The following is a 20,184-nucleotide window of genomic DNA, read 5'->3' as shown; positions in this document are numbered from 1 at the left end:
TTCAAGCAATTCTCATTCCTCAGCCACCAGAATAGCTGGGATTCCAGGCATGCACCACCGTGCCCAGCTAATTTTTGTATTTTTAGTAGAGATCCAGTTTTACCATTTAGGCCAGGCTGGTCTCGAACTCCTGGCCTCAAGTGATCTACCCACCTCAGCCTCCCAAAGTGCTGGGGTTATAGACATGAGCCACCGTGCCTGACTTATCTCTTCTTTTACGTTTGTTCCTTCACTCGGCCTACTAGTTAACTCCTGTACATGAGTTAATAATTTTTACACAAAATTTCTCGGTACATGCAACACAACTAACTAAATACCTCTGAGTTGTTATTTAACAGGGAAAATGCAATTGTGTGAGAATGGACAAGTGTGCTGTTGGGTTTGGGAATCACTTCTTTGGCTGAACATTTTTATTTTCTTTTAAATCTTATGACATATGCTGTTAGTGAGTTTATATAGGTCGGTGTATTAGTCCACTTTCGCACTGCCATAAAGAACTACCTGAGACTGGATAATTTATAAAGAAAAGAGGTTTAATTGACTCACAGTTCCACATGGCTAGAGAGGCCTCAGGAAACTTACAATCATGGTGGAAGCCAAAGGGGAAGCAAGGCACGTCTTACCATGGCAGAGCAGGAGAGAGAGAGAGAGAGAGAGCAAAGAGGGGAGTGCTGCACTTTTAAACCATCAGATTTTGTAAGAACTCATTCACTATCAGGACAACAGCAAGGGGGAAATCCCTCCCCGTGATCCAGTCACCTCCCACCAGGCCCCTCCCCTGACATGTCGGGATTACAGGGATTACAATTTGACGTGAGATGTGGGTGGGGACACAGAGCCAAACTGTATCATTTGGATAAAGAAGTAAGTGGCCTGCATTTAACTTTTGGGACTGGGAAAATGAATTAAAATAATTTTTTAGTTTACAGATATTAAAGTAATTGTGAAATAAAAGAAAAAATCATCTGATAAAACCACATCTCATAGAAACCCAATGAATGCAACACATCTAAAATTTTATCTGCAAAAAAGAGAAAAGGCTTGCCCTTGTGTCAGTAAAGCACAGATAAAAAGAAAGTAATAAACTTCTCTGGATCGATGCAATAATTGGGCATCAAGAGTGCAGGTGACAACAGAGGCTGGCAGTTCAAATGTCACACCCTGTTAGGAATGACTTTCCTTGCACAATGCTCTTCTCAGGGCACCCTTGACCTCTATGTTCCTCAGGCTGTAAATCAGGGGGTTCAGCATTGGGTTGAAAAAACTGTAAAATAGAAAAAGGATCTTTTGCTGCTCCTCAGGATGGCGGGACTTGGGGGCCATGTACATGACGATGGCACTGCCAAAGAAGAGCCCCACCACACAAAGGTGGGAGAAGCAGGTGGAGAAGGCCTTTCTGTGGCCCTCCCCAGACTGGATCCTCAGGATGGCCACCAGAATGCACGAGTAGGAGACCAGAACCAGGCAGAGCGGCCCCACCAGGAAGAACACACAGGCTGCAAAGATGACCACCTGGTTGAGCCAGGTGTCAGCACAGGCCAGCCTGAGGACAGACAGGATTTCACAGAAGAAGTGGTTGATTTCATGAGGCCCACAGAAGGGCAGTCTTAGGATGAGAACCACATGGACCAGAGCCAGGAGGAAGCCACATGTCCAAGAAGTGATGGCCAGGGTGATGCAGACTCTCCAGGTCACGATGATGGAATATCGGAGAGGGTGGCAGATGGCCACATAACGATCGTAGGACATCGCCACCAGCAGGAGACATTCGCTATGTCCAAAAGTCAAACAGAGAAAGGTCTGCATCATGCAGCCAGCAAAGGAGATGGGCTTGGCTGGATGCAGGAGGTTCACCAGCATCTGGGGCACCGTGTTACAAGCATAGGCGATGTCGACGACAGCCAGGTGTGACAGGAAGAAGTACATGGGGGTGTGGAGTCTGGAGTCCAGTGAGATGAGCCCCAGGATGGCCCCGTTCCCCAGCAGGGTGAAGACATAGAACAGGGACAAGAGTCCAGAGAGGAGCATCTGAATCCTTGGGTCCAGGAGAAATCCCAGCAGCAGGAACTCTGTGACCATGGTCTGATTTTTCACCATTTCACTAGTAAAAAAACCAACCAAACACACAAACAAACAAACAAACAAACAAAAAGCAGCTATGTGACACATTTTTTTAAAAGTCTATTTTATTTATTGTTTTATAAATTTTTAGTTTGTGGAAAATTGTTAGTAAATGTCTTCAAGAACTCATTCAGTTATACATAAGTAAAATTTTACTTGAAAACTTGCTGTTAATTCAGTCCTTCATATTTGTAACAATCGCTATACCTGAAATCCCAAATGCAAGAAATTATTTTTTGAATAGACAAAGGGTAGCTGACTTCAGCAACAAGAATTGCAATATACTATATAAGTAACCAACAGAAAGAAATTATTGACAAATCAGTAATTCAGTTTGGCACTTGACAAATGGCAGCATCAACGAATTAGCAGTAAGATGCTTAGCCTGTGAATTGGTGGTGCGCTGAATTGATGAATTTGTCTTCTTGACCTTGAATCTTGGATCACAGTTTCCTTAATGAACTTCAACATGGTTTTTGGTGCAAACATTTGTCAGTGCCATTGCAATAACAAAATAACTCGAGGCTTATCTACTTTACTGAGATTAAAGTGAGGAAAGGCACTGTTTTTGGCCAGTCCCTAGTTTAATTGTTGTTAATACCAATTGGGATATTAAGCAGTGTTTCCCAAGGATGTAAGAGACAGACCTGCACTCTGAGAAATAAATTTGTGAAACTCACATGTAACTGATGAGAATAACAATCTAGAGGTGAGAAACACTACACTTTCAGGAAACACGTGAGTGGAGAGTTTGAGGAGCTTCCAGAAGGCCACTGCCGGTGCTTTGATGGAATCTCTGGGAGGCAGAACAGAAGAATGTGATTCATGCAGTGAGCCCAAGTGTAGTCAGTTGTGTGGTGTGCCTGTCTGGAGAAAGACTGTAGGAAAAAGAAGGCAGGTAACCAACACGGAGTGTAGTCATCAGGCCAGAGGGGCAGCATTTGGCAATGCGTCCTTAATGACATGCAGGGTAAGGAAAAAGAGGAACCAGCTGCCCTAGGATCCTAGTCACCTGGTGATTCTATGTCTACATTCTGGATAGATGGTTTGGGTAAATAGCCCTAGCTAGTAAAATCTCTAATTAGCCCCTCTTGCTCTGATGTCATATTCATCAATTAACTGTTAGGTAATAATTTATCTTCTTGAGCAGTTATTTCTACAAAGAAGAAATGTGTTGAGTAGTAAAGTTCTTGGCTCCTTTTGCAGTCACATTTTGAAGTTTAAATAAACGAATGTGTAGGTATTCTGGCTTATGCATTTTCGTCTTTTGATTTTGGGTAGTGTGATGCAGTTCCTGAACAAAATTCCTAAAGCTGAATTTAAAATGTGAGGACCAGACTCTGGGTCAAGGAAACCTCACTGAAGCAAGAATTGCGGAAAGAGACAGATCCTTTCTAACAGCAACAGATGAGATATCCATTTTCTTATAAGCATTATTGATAGGTGATCAAGTTACCTTGACACAAAAATAATCTAAATAATATGTTAAACATTCCTCACATGTGACCAGGACTTACTAAATTTTAGGTTGATAGTAAAAATTTCTCAGTAGGTGCCATCACATGCACCTGTAGTTCCAGCTACTTGGGAGGCTGAAGCAGGAGGATGGCTTGAGCCCAGGAGTTCCAGGACAGCCTGGATAACATAGCAAGCCCTCGTCTCATAAAATAACATAAAAGAAAAAATGTATGTGTTTATCAAACTTTCTAAATTTATTTTTTAAACTCATAAGGCATAAAAAAATATTTGACTGTGAAAGATGTATACAAACCCACCCACTTATAAAATAATAACTTCCTTTCTCAATTTTTCATTTCCCTCAAAAAGAAGACATAAAGGAAAAAAGAAACACAGTAAAAACCATGATTTTAGCCGGGCGCGGTGGCTCATGCCTGTAATCTCAGCACTTTGGGAGGCCGAGGCGGGCAGATCACAAGGTCAGGAGATCGAGACCACAGTGAAACCCCGTCTCTACTAAAAAAAATACAAAAACGTAGCCGGGCGCGGTGGCGGGCGCCTGTAGTCCCAGCTACTCGGGAGGCTGAGGCGGGAGAATGGCGTAAACCCGGGAGGCAGAGCTTGCAGTGAGCCGAGATCGCGCCACTGCACTCCAGCCTGGTGGACAGAGCGAGACTCCGTCTCAAAAAAAAAACAAAAAACAAACAAAAAAAAACCCCATGACTTTTTGAAGCCAACTGAAAGACAGGTGTAAAAGAAGGGAAATAAGGTACCTGATAGTCTGCGTATTCTTTTAGAACAGCAGTCCTGTTTGATTCAGTCTTGATTTCTTTTAAAGAAATGGAGGGGGCATGTTCATTTTTATATCCCTTTAATTGTGTATATTAATACACATTTGTCAAATGACATATAAATAAATATAAGCAAATGAATTAATAACTAAGTATTGATGTCCTTATATTAGATCTGGTTTCTTTTACAGTATAGTCTCATATAATTATGCCAAGTTTAGCCCCTTCCTCCCAAAAGAAATAAAATGCTACAGTTCAGAAGAATTTCATCCCTAATGATCTGAATTACAATGAAATTTTAAAAATGTGTCAAGAGCAACAGGAGGATTCATAAAGTGTTTAAACACTTGAATTTTGAATCACTTCTGTTTTATCTTTTTTTAAATTTTATTTGATACCTATGTGATGTACTTAATGTTAATTAAAGACCATCAAGAGGAAACCAGAGTAGATTTCTAGGGGGTTGGAAGGAATGGACTGGGTGATTTGGCTCTACCTTGACACACCTTCTAATTCCAAATGTAGCTTTCAGGCATAGAGATGTACATTATATATGTACAATTTCAGAATTTTAAAAAATGACAGATTATCTGGTTAATACATGGTAAGGAAACTAGAATTTTAAAGTAAATATCTAAGAAGGCATTTGTTTCTTTATATATAAGCAAAACAGCATAACTTTATCGAACATGCATTTTAAAAAGCAAATCTCAAAATTTAATCATCTGTCAGGTTCTTTTCTAAAATTTTGAGCATGGGTGAAGCAGAATCACTAAAGTGATTACCTATAGTTAATCTGTAGCTCAGCTGAGCTGCAGGGCTGTTTACTTGTAAGTACAAGCAAGAAATGAAAACTGATTTATCTTATTGCTTACATAGTTATGAGCCAAGACTTTGCAAAGTTGTCTTATGGAGTCATAGTTGATAATGTAAGTAAGTTTTCTGGATATAAGAACTGTTGTGGGCCATGAAGAACTGAGTGTCAGTTTCATGTAACTACTGTCTATGCAATAATCTGGTAAAGGCTGGTAACAATTGATCCTACTCTTGAGTGCTTCCTGTGAACTGGGCACTGGAGGAGCACAGTGTAGCAAGTTGATGGTTCTGAGCTTATGAAGATTTCATTGTGAAGATGTGCCTCGGGAGGAAAAGCAGAAATAAATAAAAGGGTATACATTAAACAAAAATCCTGTAAGAAGAAAACTTAAAGTATTATTAATTATTACATCATTTTCCTACTTTGTTACACCACCACTTCCCACCTCAGTTCTTTTTCTGTACTCTTTCCATGTGCACCACAAAAACGTATCCTCCAGTCTATGGAAAATCTAATATCTATACATACTTATTTAGTACATTCCAGGTGCCTTATGCCCTCTTTAGTGCCATGCTCAATTTAAGATAGGACACTGATTTAGCATCCATTTGGGTTTATATTCATTGCAATAAATATATTCTCATAGATTAGCATGTATTGTGCTGTACTGACAATAATTAAATGCATAATTTATAAAACAGCTGACATGTATTAATTTTCCTGAGATGTAACATCCCTCCATAATATACTGTGCTATACTTTCCTTTGGCTGGGAAAATTATTTTGTACATTTTATCAAAATCTAGGAAACAGCAATTTCTGACTTCTTTTGTGAGTGTCATCTTTCCCAAATAAATCTCTATCACATAGATATTTCTCCACCAAAGAAACATATATGGCCAAGTCCTAAACACTTTTACATAATTTGCACATCAAATGTGCATCTATTTTTCCCCTGGAACCACTGACCTATAATATGAATGATGAGCATATATGTTTAGCCGTAAAAGAAATAATTTACTTCCCTTCTCAATACTTAATAAAAAGCGTCAGTAACAGAGTGAGAGTTAACCAAAGCCTAGGAGCTACAACATGTCTAAGAGGAATTCATGGTAAAGTAAAGAAAGGCAATCTGATTAGCTCCTACATTTGGACTCAAGGGTCTCAGAAGGGTGAAGCACCTGAAGGTTTCTGGGAGTTTCAGTGGGAGCTGCAGAATCTTTGCTTCTGTTTCTGATTGAAAATGCATCAGAATCCTCAGCAAAGGAGGTGTTATTCTCTGATGGGCTCAGTCTGGTTGGCAGGTCAGGGCTCTCTGTAGGGACTGGGCTATGAAACCTCCTGCATGCTCACCTCCTCAGGGAAGGAGAGGCAAGCAATTGTCATTTTCTATTTCTGTTCTCAACCCCAGCAGGATGCACAATTAAGAAACCCAGACAGCCACAGAGCACACCTCTGAGACAACATCTCTCATTACCATCCCGGAATGCTTGGCATTATTTGAATTTCATGAATACCCACATTGCCCTTGTTCCCCGATCTCCAGATGGTTCAAGTGAACTGTCAGGAAGTAGGAACAACATGACGATGAATGAGCTCCTGGTGTGAACCTCTGGAGCTCAGCTTCTCTCTGATGTAATCTGGGTTCCTTGTGTGGCAGCAGAACTGGGAAGAAAGGACCTGAACTATGAGTTGATTCCAAGTGACCCTCTAAGGTTAGAGAGGCAGGGAGCAGACAAGGAAGTCCAAAGTGTCCCAATGGGGCTTATTAGAACCTACCTGAAGGAAACGTTTTTCTAGGGGACAGAACACTAGTGCAAATCCACTGCTGGAAATGTTTTCTCTAATGTCTATTATGAAATGGAGAGATTTTGAGTTCAGCTTCTCTCGGGAGGGGAGGAAAGAATCCTCTCCAAGGTAGCTTCCTCTAGCAGTTTCCTGCCTCCTGTGGGATAAGAAGATTTCCTGTCTAAGATATTGTCATATTTATTTGTATTTTGCTGAGTTCTTTTACTGGATGTGAGGTAGTCAAAAGGTTATTTGGAAATCTCCTGTCAGTCAGTCATGCAGTTTAGAAGGAAGTTAGTTCCATAGTGTGGTCTCTGACTTGCTAAGGTTTAGAATAAACTCAGAGGGTGATCTGGCACAGTTATTAAGGTTTGGGAGTATGCCCATCTGTGCTCTGACTACACATCCACCACGAGAAGAAACATACATGTAAGGACACCAAAAACACTATATGGAAATCTTGTTGCACAGTAGGCCGCCCATCAATATTACAGCTTTCCTTTTTCTTTTTATGTTCCAGGTGACCTGCAGAAAATGTAGAAATCAGGAAACTGACATACAAAAGAAAAAGTTAGTAGCAAATGGAAACGACAGTTATAAAAATATAATGTGGTATATAGTATAAAAATTATACTATAGTCTACTTTTTAACCTATTTTATGAAAAGTATACCATAGTATAGTTTTTAAACTATTTTTATACTATATAAATAGTATAAAAAGTATAAAATAGGCCAGGCAGGATGACTCATGTCTGTAATCCCAGCATTTTGGGAGGCCGAGGTGAGTGAATCAGCTGAGGTCAGGAGTTCGAGACCAGCCTGGCCAACATGGTGAAACCCTGTCTCTACTAAAAATACAAAAATTAGCTGTGCATGGTTTCATGCCCCTGTAGTCCCAGCTACTCGGGAGGCTGAGGCAGGGGAATTGCTTGATCCCGGGAGGTGGTGCTGGCAGTGAACCAAGATCACACCACTGCACTCCAGCCTGGGTGACAGAGCGAGACTCCATCTCCAAAAAAACAAAACAAAACAAAATAAAATAAAATAAAAATGCATGCACACATATACATAGGTTTCTTTTTTATTATGCTAACTTTTTAATAACGGCTAAAATTTCAAAATAAACATGTTGTCACATATTAATATATTCTTTTGGTCTTTTTTTTTTTTTTTAATTGGCTCAGGCCTCTCAAGGATGAAGGTCACATGTTAATCTAATACACAGTTTTTGTTTGATTCAGTGGGCTGTCTCATATCCTTCAAATAAATTCTTCTTTTCCTTGGTCATATTATTCACAGTTTTTCTCTGCTATGTTTCAGAAACAGTGAACACTGATGATACACACATGTCAAAGTCTTCAAACCACATCAAGTTTAATCTTAAAGTGGAAGGTTTAATTAAAGGCAGGCTGTAGTAAGGTTAGACAATCATCAGCCAAATACACCAGTGGTCATTCACCTCTTACACTTTCCACTCTTGCACTGATCGTCACCTCCACAGCAAATATCTGACGAAATCTTTTCTTATCCAAGGGTAAAGACTTATTTTTTAGCCCAGAATCTTATTTTTTTGTTATTTAGTTTTCTACAATATTTAGATGAGCTTTTATGTGAATGACTGAATAGAATTGCACTGTCATTATCTAAACACGAAAACAGAATCACTAACTTTTGTTGGGTATGGGCTATTGATAAATGCTCTAGAATGCATAGTTTTAAGCATTGTCTATGCAGGTGATTGGCAATAGTTAGATGAATTTATGAGGAATGTTGTAGAAACAGTCTCTGAATTCTCTGATTGAACTTAGGCCTCCTTGATCCCACAATTAAAATGTTAGCATAAACATGATATTGTCATTTTTGCTTAAGTTTTATTCTCATTTTTTACGTAAAATTATATTGTCTTGGAGATAGCAAGGATGAGCAATAATCCTTCATTTAAATGTCCATAAAATTATAAATTTAATCCTGCAAAACCAACTAAAAAGTATTTCATTTGCATTGGACTTTTCCTACCACCATTCCAAGGATAAGTGTCATGCTTATGCTGAAGAAAATAAAATAATTTGCAGTTATTTATTGATTTCTTCTCAATTATTTCATGTTGTGCTGAGATTGGATCTAAACTTTGAGCTCCTAATCATTGCTCAGATTGTGTGGCCTCATAAGATTGTGTATAATAAGTAAACAAGCATCTGTACACTTGTTAACTTGACGACCTTCTGTACGTCAGACTTTAAGCCCTTTTAAAAACAAAGTGCTGGGCTATGCTTGGTGGCTCATGCCTGTAATCTAAGCACTTTGGGAGGCTGAGGTAGGAGGTTCGCTGGAACGCAGAAGTTCGAAATCAGCCTGGGAAACATAGAGACCTCATCTCTTTTAAAAATTGAAGAAATAGTAATTAAACGAAAAAAAACTTTTAAAGAAAGAAAGTGCTGGTCTTTTTTGTTAATGTGAAACATTTACCAGTCTCTTGCACACAGATATTTCTTCAACTTTAAAAAAAGCTACCAGTCAAAATACCGTGAACATATTGGTTGCTTTAATGTATTAATATACTGATGGATAATATGCTGATATCTATTAATATATTTTACTCATAGTCTCCTATTATCTAAAACTCTTGGTGAGCAAAATTTGAGCACTAAGAGAGTAGAAATGTACTTTTGCATGATATTAAAGTGTGACGGTAAAAGCAAACAAAAAATGAAAATGACATTAAATTATATTTGACCAGAACTCACAAAGGCAGTTAGGAAATCCAGGTGTCTAGTGATGATTGCTGTGTAAGAACCTAGATAATCTTCAGATAGAAAAGGCAAACATTTCTACAATGTGGCTGAGTTTACTGATGGTGCTGGGAACTTTGCTGCCCATCTGAGAGCTGCCAAGGAAGGCTCCTGCCTCTTCAAGTGCTTTTGAGAAGGGAAGGTTTTATTAAGTCATCACCTCCGCAGAGTACCTTCCAATTGTCATGAGAGCTTTGTGTAACATATGAGGAAATAGGCTTCACTTGCACCAGCATGATTTGCATAGAGACATGAAGAACCCGACCACTGTTATTCTTCTAGGGTTAGAGAACTGAGCCTGTGTCTCACTCTGTCTCTGAGGAAGCCACAGTGATAAAGAGATTGAGATTAAGGCAAGAACAGAAAATGTCTTCATAACTGAAAGGATACATATGTTATCTAAAGTAATATCCTGGGACCACGTGGCTATCACAGCTACCACAATTTGTGAATTTCTTAGAGTTTCATGAATATTTATGCTATTCCTTCCCCAAACATTCAGAAAGCACTTGTGAGATGCAAAGATCCATGCCTAGGTTTGTTTAGCAATAAAATAAAATCTTGACATGAATTCCTGCAGTCGTTTCTTTTAGTGTAGTCTGCTTTCCCAAATACCCGGAAGCTGGTGGGAGAATAAACTTGAATTCCAAGGTTTTAATCATTAGATCTTTTTAGATAGAAACTCAAACCCTTTATTTTTGAGCACCAATCTGTAGATGTTGGAGATTCGTTTTAAATAATCTCTGGGGCTCATTGACCTGTCTAGAAAAAGAATGGATAAGGCATAAGGATTGAGCAAAATTTACTTTTCAAAATTTTCCTTTTTTTTTTTTTTTTGACAATGTCTGATCCTGCCCTTATGGGAAGGATAAAGCTCTGTAAAATCACAGGGCCAGCTCCTGTTTTCTGAACCCTTTCTATGGATGGGGGAGAATATATGTATTCCACTTATCAGAGTAGGTTTACCCTCATGGATTACATTTGAGGTCCTGCATCTGAGTGGTTGACAAATTGTTCCAATATAGCTAGCCTAAGTGTCCTTGTATTAGGCCTGGCTTGTTTACAAAGTTATCAGCTGGTTGGAAGGACCTAGGAGACTGTATATATAAGCTGAGAGAGAGGCTTCAGTGATATAGGGATCTGTGCCAACTGTTCATTCAGCCTACTTTTGTCTTTTGCATTTTCTCTTGCCCTAAAACATATTGCATCCATTATAGGATAGATGGTTGCTGTGACCATTCAGTCTTACGACTTAGTAGGTCTAATAGCACTTCAGCTCAAGCTGGACAACTCTAGATTTATACTTACTTGACATGCCTTTCTCACTAAGCTTAATAATTTCTAGCTTTTAATTTAATGACTTTCACTTGAACATTTGGAGGACACTGTAGGGTGATTAATTGGCTTAGCTTCAACATTGTTGTGTCTCAGGGACTAGGGAGGCCAGAAGAAGAAGAGAGAGAGGGAAATGACCTGTCGGTGGAGCAGTGGGAGCACACACAACATTTATCAATTAAGTTTGCTGTCTTATGTGGACGTGCTCATGCTTCCCTAAAACAGTTACAATAGTAACATCAAAGATCACTGATCACAGATCATCATAACAGACATAGTAATAATAAACCAGGTTAAAATACTGTACAAATCATTAAAATTTGACCTAGGACACACAATGAGAACATGCTGTTGGAAAAATGGTGCAGATAGACTTGCTTGAGGCAGGTTAGCCACAAAATTTTAGCACAATGGAAATGCAGTATGTATGAAGCACAATAAATTGCAGAAGGATAAAATGAGTTATGGCTGTATATAGAAATAGAATTAATTGGATTGTGTTTATGTTAAATTCTGTGACCTTAATGGACTCACTTCTTAATTTTAGGAGGTTGCTAAAATAGATTTGTTTGGATTTCTATGTAGACAGTGATGTCTATTGTAAGTAGAGACTGTTCTATTTTTTCCATCCTGGCCTGTATGTCCTTTATTTTCTTGTCTTATTGCACAGTGTATAACTTCCAGCACTGTTTTGCATAAGGGTGATAATAGCAGATATAGTTCCTTTATTCTTGATTTTAGAGAGAAACCATTCAGTTTTTCACCACTAAATATGATGTTAGTATAGCTATGTCCTACATAACACTTTGGTCAGTGATGGACTGCATATATGAGAGTGGTCCCACAAGATTATAATGGGAGTGAAAAACTCATACTGCCAAATGATGTCTTAGCCATGATAATATTGTAACACAATGCATTACTTACATGTTTGTGGGATTGCTGCTGTAAACAATCCTACTGCACTCCCGGTGTGATATAAAAGCAAACAACTAAGCATTTTACTATGCATTTACAACATTCTACTAAACTTTTTGTTGTTATTTTATTTTATTTTATTTTGGAGATGGAGTCTTGCTCTGTTGCCCAGGCTGGAGTGCAGTGGTGCAATCTCAGCTCACTGCAACCTCTGCCTCCTGGGTTCAAGTGATTCTTGTGTCTCAGCCTCACAAGTAGGTGAGATTACAGGTGTGCAGCACCATGCTTGGCCAATTTTTTATGTTTTTGGTAGAGATGGGGTTTCACTATTTTGGTCAGGCTTTTCTTGAACTCCTGACTGCAAATGATGTGCCTACCTCAGCCTCCCAAAGTACTGAGATTACAGGTGTGAGCCACTGTGCCTGGCCTTTGTCATTATTTTAGAGTGTACTCCTTTTGCTTATAAAAATGTTAAGTCCTAAACAGTCTCAGGCAAGTCCATCAAGAGGTATTCCAGAAGAAGGCATTGCTATCATAGGAGATGACATCTTCATTCATGCTCTTACCCGTGAAGACCTTTCAGTGGGACAAGATGTGCAGGTGGAAGACTGATATCGATGATCTTGATACTAGGTAGACTTAGGCTGATGTATTTGTGTCTTAGTTTTCAATAACAAAATTTTAAAAAGTAAATAATAAAAATAAACAGTTTCACAAGTAGCAAAATGTTTGTAGAATAAAGATATTAGAAAAAGAAAACCTTTTGTGCAGCTTCCTAATATTTGTGTTTTAAGTGGTGTTATTACAAAGTAAAATCAAATTATTATTAAAAATTATAAAGTTTATAAAGTAAAAGTTATAGTAAGCTAAGGTTAATTTATTGTTGAAGAAAGAAAAATGTTTTAATGAATTCAGTGTAGCCTAAGTGTAAGTGTTTATAAAGTCTACAGTATTGTACAGTAATGTCCTAGGGCTTCATATTCACCCACCAGTCACTCACTCACTCACCCAGGCAACTTCCAGTCCTGTAAGCTCCATTTATGGTAAATGCCATATACAGATGTACCATTTAAAAAATCCTTCATGTTATATTTTTTTTACTGTGCATTTTATGTATTTAGAGATGCTTAGATACATAAATACCACAGTTGGTGAGTTTTACCAAATGGTTACCATAAATTTAACACTTTATTATAATAGCCTATAGTATTCAGTATAGTAATACATTATACAGATTTGTCACCTAGGAGTGATGAGCTATTCGGTATAGCCTAGGTGTATAGTGGCTACTATATATCCCATCTAGATCTGTGTAAGTACACTCCAGGACATTCCCACAATGACAAAATCACTTGACCGCACATTTTTCAGAATGTATCCGCATCGTTAAACAACACATGACTTTATAATGTTAGCTTTTTGTAGGTGCTTTTTACCAAGTGGATAAAGTTTCCTCTATTCTCGCTTTATAGAGTGCTTTTATCATGAATGGATATCAAAATGTGTTAAATGTTTATTATGTATCAACATATAATGTAACTTTCCTTCTTTTGTTTGTTAACATGGTGGATTATTTTGATTGACTTTGTGACTTTGTGAGATTTAATCAGGCTTGTTTTTCTGGAAATAATCCCCCGCTGGACATGGGTCAATTTTGAAAAATATACTGTAGAAGTCTATTTGTTAAGTAAGTTATATGTATCTTTATATATATATATATGTACATATGTGTGTGTATGTATGTATACACACACACACTCTCTCTCCTGGTTTTGGTATCAGTGTAATAATAGCTTCAAATAATTGGGAAATGTTCTTTAACTATTTTCTGGAAAAGATAGTGTGGAATTGCTCTTAACTTTTTTAAAAGCACGTCAGAATTCTCCAATGAAACCATCTAAACCTAGAGATCTTTTTTGGTAGTTTTAAAATTATGAATTCTATTTTCTTAATGGTTATAGAGTTCTTCAAATGATCTATTCCTGCGCGGTGAGTTGAGTTAGTTTGTGTTGCAGCAGGCACACTGCATTTTGTCTATTTTGTCTAAGCTGTCTAATTTATGTGTGTGGAGTGGTTTGTAATATTCCTTGATTGTCCTTTGTGATGCGCGGTGTCTGTAGTGATAACGCCTGTTTCATTATGATATTTAAAATTTGTGTCTTTTCCTTTTAATTTCTGCTTGAGTTTGTTAAATTTTATTAATCTCTTAACAGAGCTATCTCTTTGTTTCATTGATTTAACTATTGTTTTTATCTTTTAAATGTAAGCGTTTTCTGTTCTTATCTTCATTAATCCCCACCCTCTACTTGCTTTCAGTTTATTCTGCTCTTCTTTTTCTAGGTTCCTGAGGTGGAAATCTATTGCTCCCTCAACACTTTCCCTCTTTCCTAATGCATGCATTTATTGCTCTAACTTTCCTTCTCAGCACTTTGATATGTCACAGTTTCATGTTTATCCAGTCCGATGTATTTTTAAAATTTTCCTTGAGACTTCTTCGTTGACCGAGCGATTATTTAGAAGTGTGTTTTTAAATTTCCAAGTGTTTGGGACTTTTCATATCTTTCTTATGCTGATTTCCAATTGGATTCCCTACAATGATTTCTGGTTTTCACCTACTCTGGATGATTACTATCTCTTAAATTTGCTGTGGTGAATTTTAGGGCCTAGGATAGCTCTATCTCGCCATGTGTTTTGTCAGCACTCGAAAAAATATGTGTATTCTGCTGTTGTGTGGCATATTCTGTAAATGCCAAATAGATTCTTTTGGTTAATGGCATTTTGAGTTGTTTTATATTCTTGCTGATTTTTTCCCCTCTTTTTAAAAATATGAAATGCCTCACAAAATTTTGTGTAATCTGTATGCAGGAGCTGTGTTAATCTTGTCTGCATCATTCTAATTTTAGAAAGTGCTGCCAAAGGCAACACTCCTTGCTGATTTTCTGTCTAGTTCTATCAATTATTGAAAAAGGCATGAGGAAGTTTCTAACTATAATTGTGGATTCATCTATATCTCCTTTCAGTTCTGGCAGTTTTCTTTTTTAAAAAAATCAGCTAAAATGTATGTAATTAAGCATACAGTTACTTTCACATTTATCTACAACCACAGTGAATACACCTCTTGGCATGAAGACACAGCCTTTAGAATTTAAAACCTCCCCACCTGCGAGATTACATATATAAAACTCCCACTATTGTTGCTATAGTAGTGGATTAGTTCCCGAGATTAAAAGTTATATGATCTAGAATATAATAAAATGGAAATGATTTACTCATAGATTTGTATTTAAATCATCTTTATTTATAAACTACTATACTAAGAACTATAATTCCATTAAACTTCAATTTGAGAAAAGTGTAATCACTTAAGTAACAGCTGTTACTTAAACTGAAAATGAGATCAGTCTAAATTACTTTTGAAGAGAGCAGAAATATTGTCAGGTTTCTTGCTGTGGTTCTGGTTGTTCAGTGGCAGGCTCCTTGGAAGGCAGAATCAACCCTGAAGGGAACTCGCTTCTACCTTCAGAATGTGGGGTTGGGGTAAAATCCAGGTCTTGGGTGAAGGTAAGGAGGAAAACCCCTCGGTGGACAGATGTTTCTCACTGCAAATGGAGCACGTGGTGGGCCTGGGAAATACCTTGGTGGACAGTAATAACCTCGAGAAGCTCCAAACATGGTTCCTGGAGGAGGTGGGGGGAAAGGAGGTCCTCTTCTCATGAATGGGCTCCTTGTATTCACTGGAAACAGTGGACCTCTGATTGGAGCCAGAGGTGGAGGAACAAAGCCGGTACCAGTTCCTTCATTTTCAGCAGGGAGAGATGAATCAGGCACATTTAAATTACCAGGATGATCTTTGGCATCATTTCTACTGGATTCCATTTCTGAAGGCATTGACCCATCCATTTCATCCAAAGAAGGCCTATTAAAACTTCTGAGTTCTGCTGGCCCAGACAGTCCATCAGAATTATAATAAAATCTGTCTTCCCTTTGTGGAGAAAGCGCTGAATCAGGATATGATTGTCCTGGTGGAGGAAACATCATCCTACGGTCCTGTTGCCACGGAGATGACAGGGACCCAGTGTCAGGAGGAGCCCTGTGAGGATCGGTTAACGTATCGCAGCCTGGTTCTCCTCTTTCATTGGTAATCTGATGGTCCAGAGGATTCCCTGGGCCTCTTGGGCCTCTTGGGCCTCTTCCTCCTCCCCCCGGAAGCACAGGTGCGGGTCTCAGTGGACCCTCCAACACAGTTTGAGGAGACAGAAAAGCTCTCGTTTCAAATGAAGGCTGACCCAATGGTGAGGGACCATATGGGGAACGCTCTCTGCCAAATGCTGTATTTGAAACATCAGGTGCACAAGGAACTTTTTCTAAAAGTTCAAATTTAAACTCTGTTTCAGTTAATTTTTGTCTGTTGTGAGCATTTTCTTTCCTTAAATCATTGAGGTTTCTTTCAGCAGTCTGAGCTGCCAACCAATTATCATGTCCTTTTTTCTCATAGGAAATAGCCTGCCTTTGATAAAAATTAATAGTTCTCTTCAATTTTTCTTCAAGATCTTTGGCTAGCTTTCCATAGGTCTCCAGCCCTTCAGTGGTGTGGCTGATCTTTTTTTGCACTTTAGAAAGTTTCTCTTCTTCCTGTATCCGGGAATTTTCCTCTACTGTCAATTTCCTGTGGAGTTTCATTTCATTTTCTTGATGGAATTCGGTCATTATTTTAAGTTTCTGTTGAAGCTTCTGATTCTCATGTTCAAAATACATGTTTTCTGACTGCAAAGATGCTTGTTGAGTCTGAAGATTTTTAATATGCTCTGTAAGCTCTTCCTTTGTTTTGTCAACTTCAGATAACTGAATAATAATGTGGTCTCTTTCTCCTTCGGAGGTTTTCAAAGAAACGTTTAACTCAGCAGCATGAATCAGTTTCTTCAAAGCTCCTGTTGGAGGATCATCTAAGTAAGCACCATTTTCCGATTCACCGTTCACTTCTAATTCCAAGTTATCACCATCCATTATGTCCTCTCCCAGCACAGTAGCCTGATCTTTCATCTTTAGCAAGCATCCAGTCAGAGTCTTGATGTGATTTTCTTTATCATTTAGAACTTGTTCTGCGTGTGCTTTGGAGTCTTCGAGTGTTATTTTCTGTTTATTAAGTTCACTCACTTGTTCTTTCCATACTTCAGCTTCTTGCAAAAGCTGCTTCTGGCTTTCCAGAAGTTGAGAATTTTCATTCAAAGCATCTTTTATTGCTATCTCGCGTCGTTCTTCACTCATGTTAAAGATCTTGCAGATGATTTTGGCTTCTGCTATTTGTGATTTCAGGGATTTTGACTCATCTTCTAGAGACTGTATCCTTTTTGAAATATCTGCCATCAATTCATCTTGTTGAGAATGTTTAGATTTCTCTTCTTTGAAGTCTTTTTCTAGACAGAGGATTTCATCCTCAAGTTCAGAATTGGACCTGTTCAGCTTTTCACAGGTTGCCTCCAAACTTCTCGCTTCTGCTGCCGCCTTCTCACAGCTGGCATCCTCTAAAGATGACTCTACTTCACAGGCTTCGTGCTCTTTTTGAATAAGGCTGAATTTTTCAAGTACTGTACATTTTTCTTTAATTAGTCCAGAAAGCGTTGCAGCAAGTTGTTTTTCTCTTCCCACATAAAGCCAACTCCTGACGGATCTAAAAGCTCTCCACAGAAAAAGGAGAACAGCAAAAAATCCAACGACAGCTGCACATACCACCAGTTCCCACGGAAAACCATAAGGATTCGAATATGGTCTCCTACTTTGAGGCAGTGCTGCCACAACCCTGCGTAGCTCCTCCAGGACCAGCCCCAGATAGGGCTGAGGCGTAGCGCCGGGCTCCTCCATAGCGCCGAGGCTGCTCTGGGGTTTCCGCAGTAACACTGGCCACAACAAGCGGTGGAGAACACGCAGCCTGGGGTCTGGAATCCGAATCCGCACGCGGCAACCAAGCGGAGCGGACCACTGCGGAGCCGGCTGCGGGGGGATCTGGGGAACGCGGGCACCCCACAGGCCGCACAGGCCCATGCTGCTGTCCCCTCATCCCTCCAGCCCCTTTGTTACACTTGACATCCTGAGGCAGCGCAGGTCCGAGCCCGACCCGCCTCAGTTCTGGCAGTTTTCACATGACATATTTTGCAGCACTGTTGTTTGGTGAATACACTTTTAAAATCGCCGTCTTCTTCATGGATTAAACCTTTGATCATTATATAATCTCTCTGTTTCTGGTAATTTTCTTTGCTTTAGCTGATACACATACAGGCACTTTTGCTTTCCTTGCATTAATGTTTGTGTAATGTATCTTTTTTCATCCTTTTAATTTGGCCTGCCCTGTATTGGTAAATTTCAAGTGAGTTTCTTGTTCACAGCATGCAAGAAATATATATGAAAGAGTCATTCTTTTAAATACACTTTTCTATTATCTGTGTCTTGGTAGACCATTCATAATCTAATTATGGATATTTTAGTGCATAAGCCTGACATTTTTTGTTTTCTGTATCAATTCTTGTTTCTCTGTTTATTTTTCATGACTTCCTGTGGGTTATTTGAATATTTGTTTTAGAATTCCATTTTGTTATTCAGTGTTCATAGTATATCTTCTTTTTTATAGTTTTTTAGGTTGCATTTTATAGCTTAGTATATAGTCCTTTATATATACATTATCACCCTAAATTGGTGTCATCTGTATTCTAGTTTGAGTGAAGTATAGCAACCCTCTGTCATATTATGTCTCTTTACCCTCTCAAATTTGTAGTATAATTGTCTTACATACATTTAGAATAGCACTAGACAATGCTATGATTTTTGCTTGAAACATCAAACATAATTTAGGAAATTAGATTCTGTGAAAATGAAGTGAACATTTTAGAGCTGCCAGAAGGAAATCTGACACAACCTGTTTTGTCTTTCATTTTTTCTTTCTTTACTTTATATTGATCATAGATATTATGATGCCCTATCCATTAACTCCAATATCTGGATTATCTATGAATTTGTTTTTAATAACTGATTTATTTCTCATCAGTCTGTTTTTCTTGCTTTTTTGTATATTTGGTTTTTTTTAAGTATGCTGAATTTATGGCTAATATGATATTGAAATACTCAAGAATTTTGAATTTTTTATCTGGGCAGAAGTTGTAATTACTTGTAGATCATCATGCTGCTCTCAAGACCTAGTTTTAAGCTGTGTTACGGTAATGATATTTTATTTTCCTCTTAGAACATATGCCTCACTCCTAGGATACTGTGCCTCTCCTAAGAGAATTTTTAGAGTCCAAGTGAGTTTCTCAGTTGTTTACCAACATTTCCCCATATGGCTGGATCTGAACTCCAGAAGCTTTCCAGGAAATTTTCAGTCCCTGATGATCTCTTCTGCTTTCTGTATGCCAGCTGTTGTTTTCTGCTAGGTCTCCTCTCTTCTTAACCAGCTGTCACATAGCTAAGAAGTCACAGAAGGACCAAAATGGCATCTACACACCCATTTCTAGGTTCTTTCTCTCTCCCATATGGTACATTGACCCCCAATTCCAAACCAATTTAGCAGCTTTGAACTCTATTCATTGCTTCTTTTGGTTCCCAAGACCACTAACCCCTGGTTGGGTCGCATTTTCCTGTACCAACGTCAGGAAGATGCCTTTCTGGAAAATCCTGGCAAATGTGGTACTAATCTCATGTGCCTCACCTTCCTTAAAGATCTCATACCTGACTTGCTACAACAATGTTCTTCAATGCCTGCTGATATGGTTTGGCTGTGACCCTACCCAGATCCCATCTTGAATTGTGGCTCCTATAATTCCCACACGTAGCCTGCCCACCTGAACCATGCTTAGGACCTGGTGAGAGGTAATTGAATCATGGGGGCGGGTCTTTCCTGTGCTGTTCTTGTGGTAGTGAATAAGTCTCACGAGATCTGATGGTTTTACAAAGGGGAGCTCCCCTGCACATGCCCTCTCTCTTGTCTGCCATGTAAGATGTGCCTTTGCTTTTCCTTTGCCTTCCATCATGATTGTGAGGTCTCCCCAGCCATGTGGAACTGTGAGTCCACTAAACCTCTTTGTTTATAAATTACCCAGTCTTGGGTATGTCTTTATTAGCAGCATGAGAACAGACTAATGCACCTGCCAAGAATTTTTTTCTATATTTTGTCCAGATTGT

At 38.7% G+C, this 20,184-nt stretch overlaps 1 protein-coding gene, 1 non-coding gene and 1 pseudogene across 2 annotated transcripts; all 3 read right to left on the bottom strand.

The window, feature by feature from the left end:
• Positions 1–519: 519 nt before the first annotated feature.
• Positions 520–3,458, bottom strand: LOC111525601 (olfactory receptor 2A1/2A42-like). The gene has a single exon (XM_023191034.2). It carries the CDS (start codon positions 2,167–2,169, stop codon positions 1,165–1,167), a length of 1,005 nt encoding a protein of 334 aa, XP_023046802.2. The 5' UTR covers positions 2,170–3,458; the 3' UTR covers positions 520–1,164.
• An 11,380-nt stretch (positions 3,459–14,838) lies between these two features.
• On the bottom strand, positions 14,839–14,941 carry LOC111525608. Its single transcript, XR_002726160.1, has one exon. It is a non-coding gene; the product is annotated as a U6 spliceosomal RNA (small nuclear RNA).
• Positions 14,942–15,452: 511 nt separating this feature from the next.
• Positions 15,453–17,877, bottom strand: LOC111534523 (annotated as a pseudogene).
• Positions 17,878–20,184: the final 2,307 nt, after the last annotated feature.

This window comes from Piliocolobus tephrosceles, chromosome 8, assembly GCF_002776525.5.
Source record: "Piliocolobus tephrosceles isolate RC106 chromosome 8, ASM277652v3, whole genome shotgun sequence".
Classification (NCBI taxonomy): Eukaryota; Metazoa; Chordata; class Mammalia; order Primates; family Cercopithecidae; genus Piliocolobus; species Piliocolobus tephrosceles.
The sequence above is the reverse complement of the archived record's forward strand: the minus strand, read 5'-3'. Positions and strand labels throughout refer to the sequence as shown.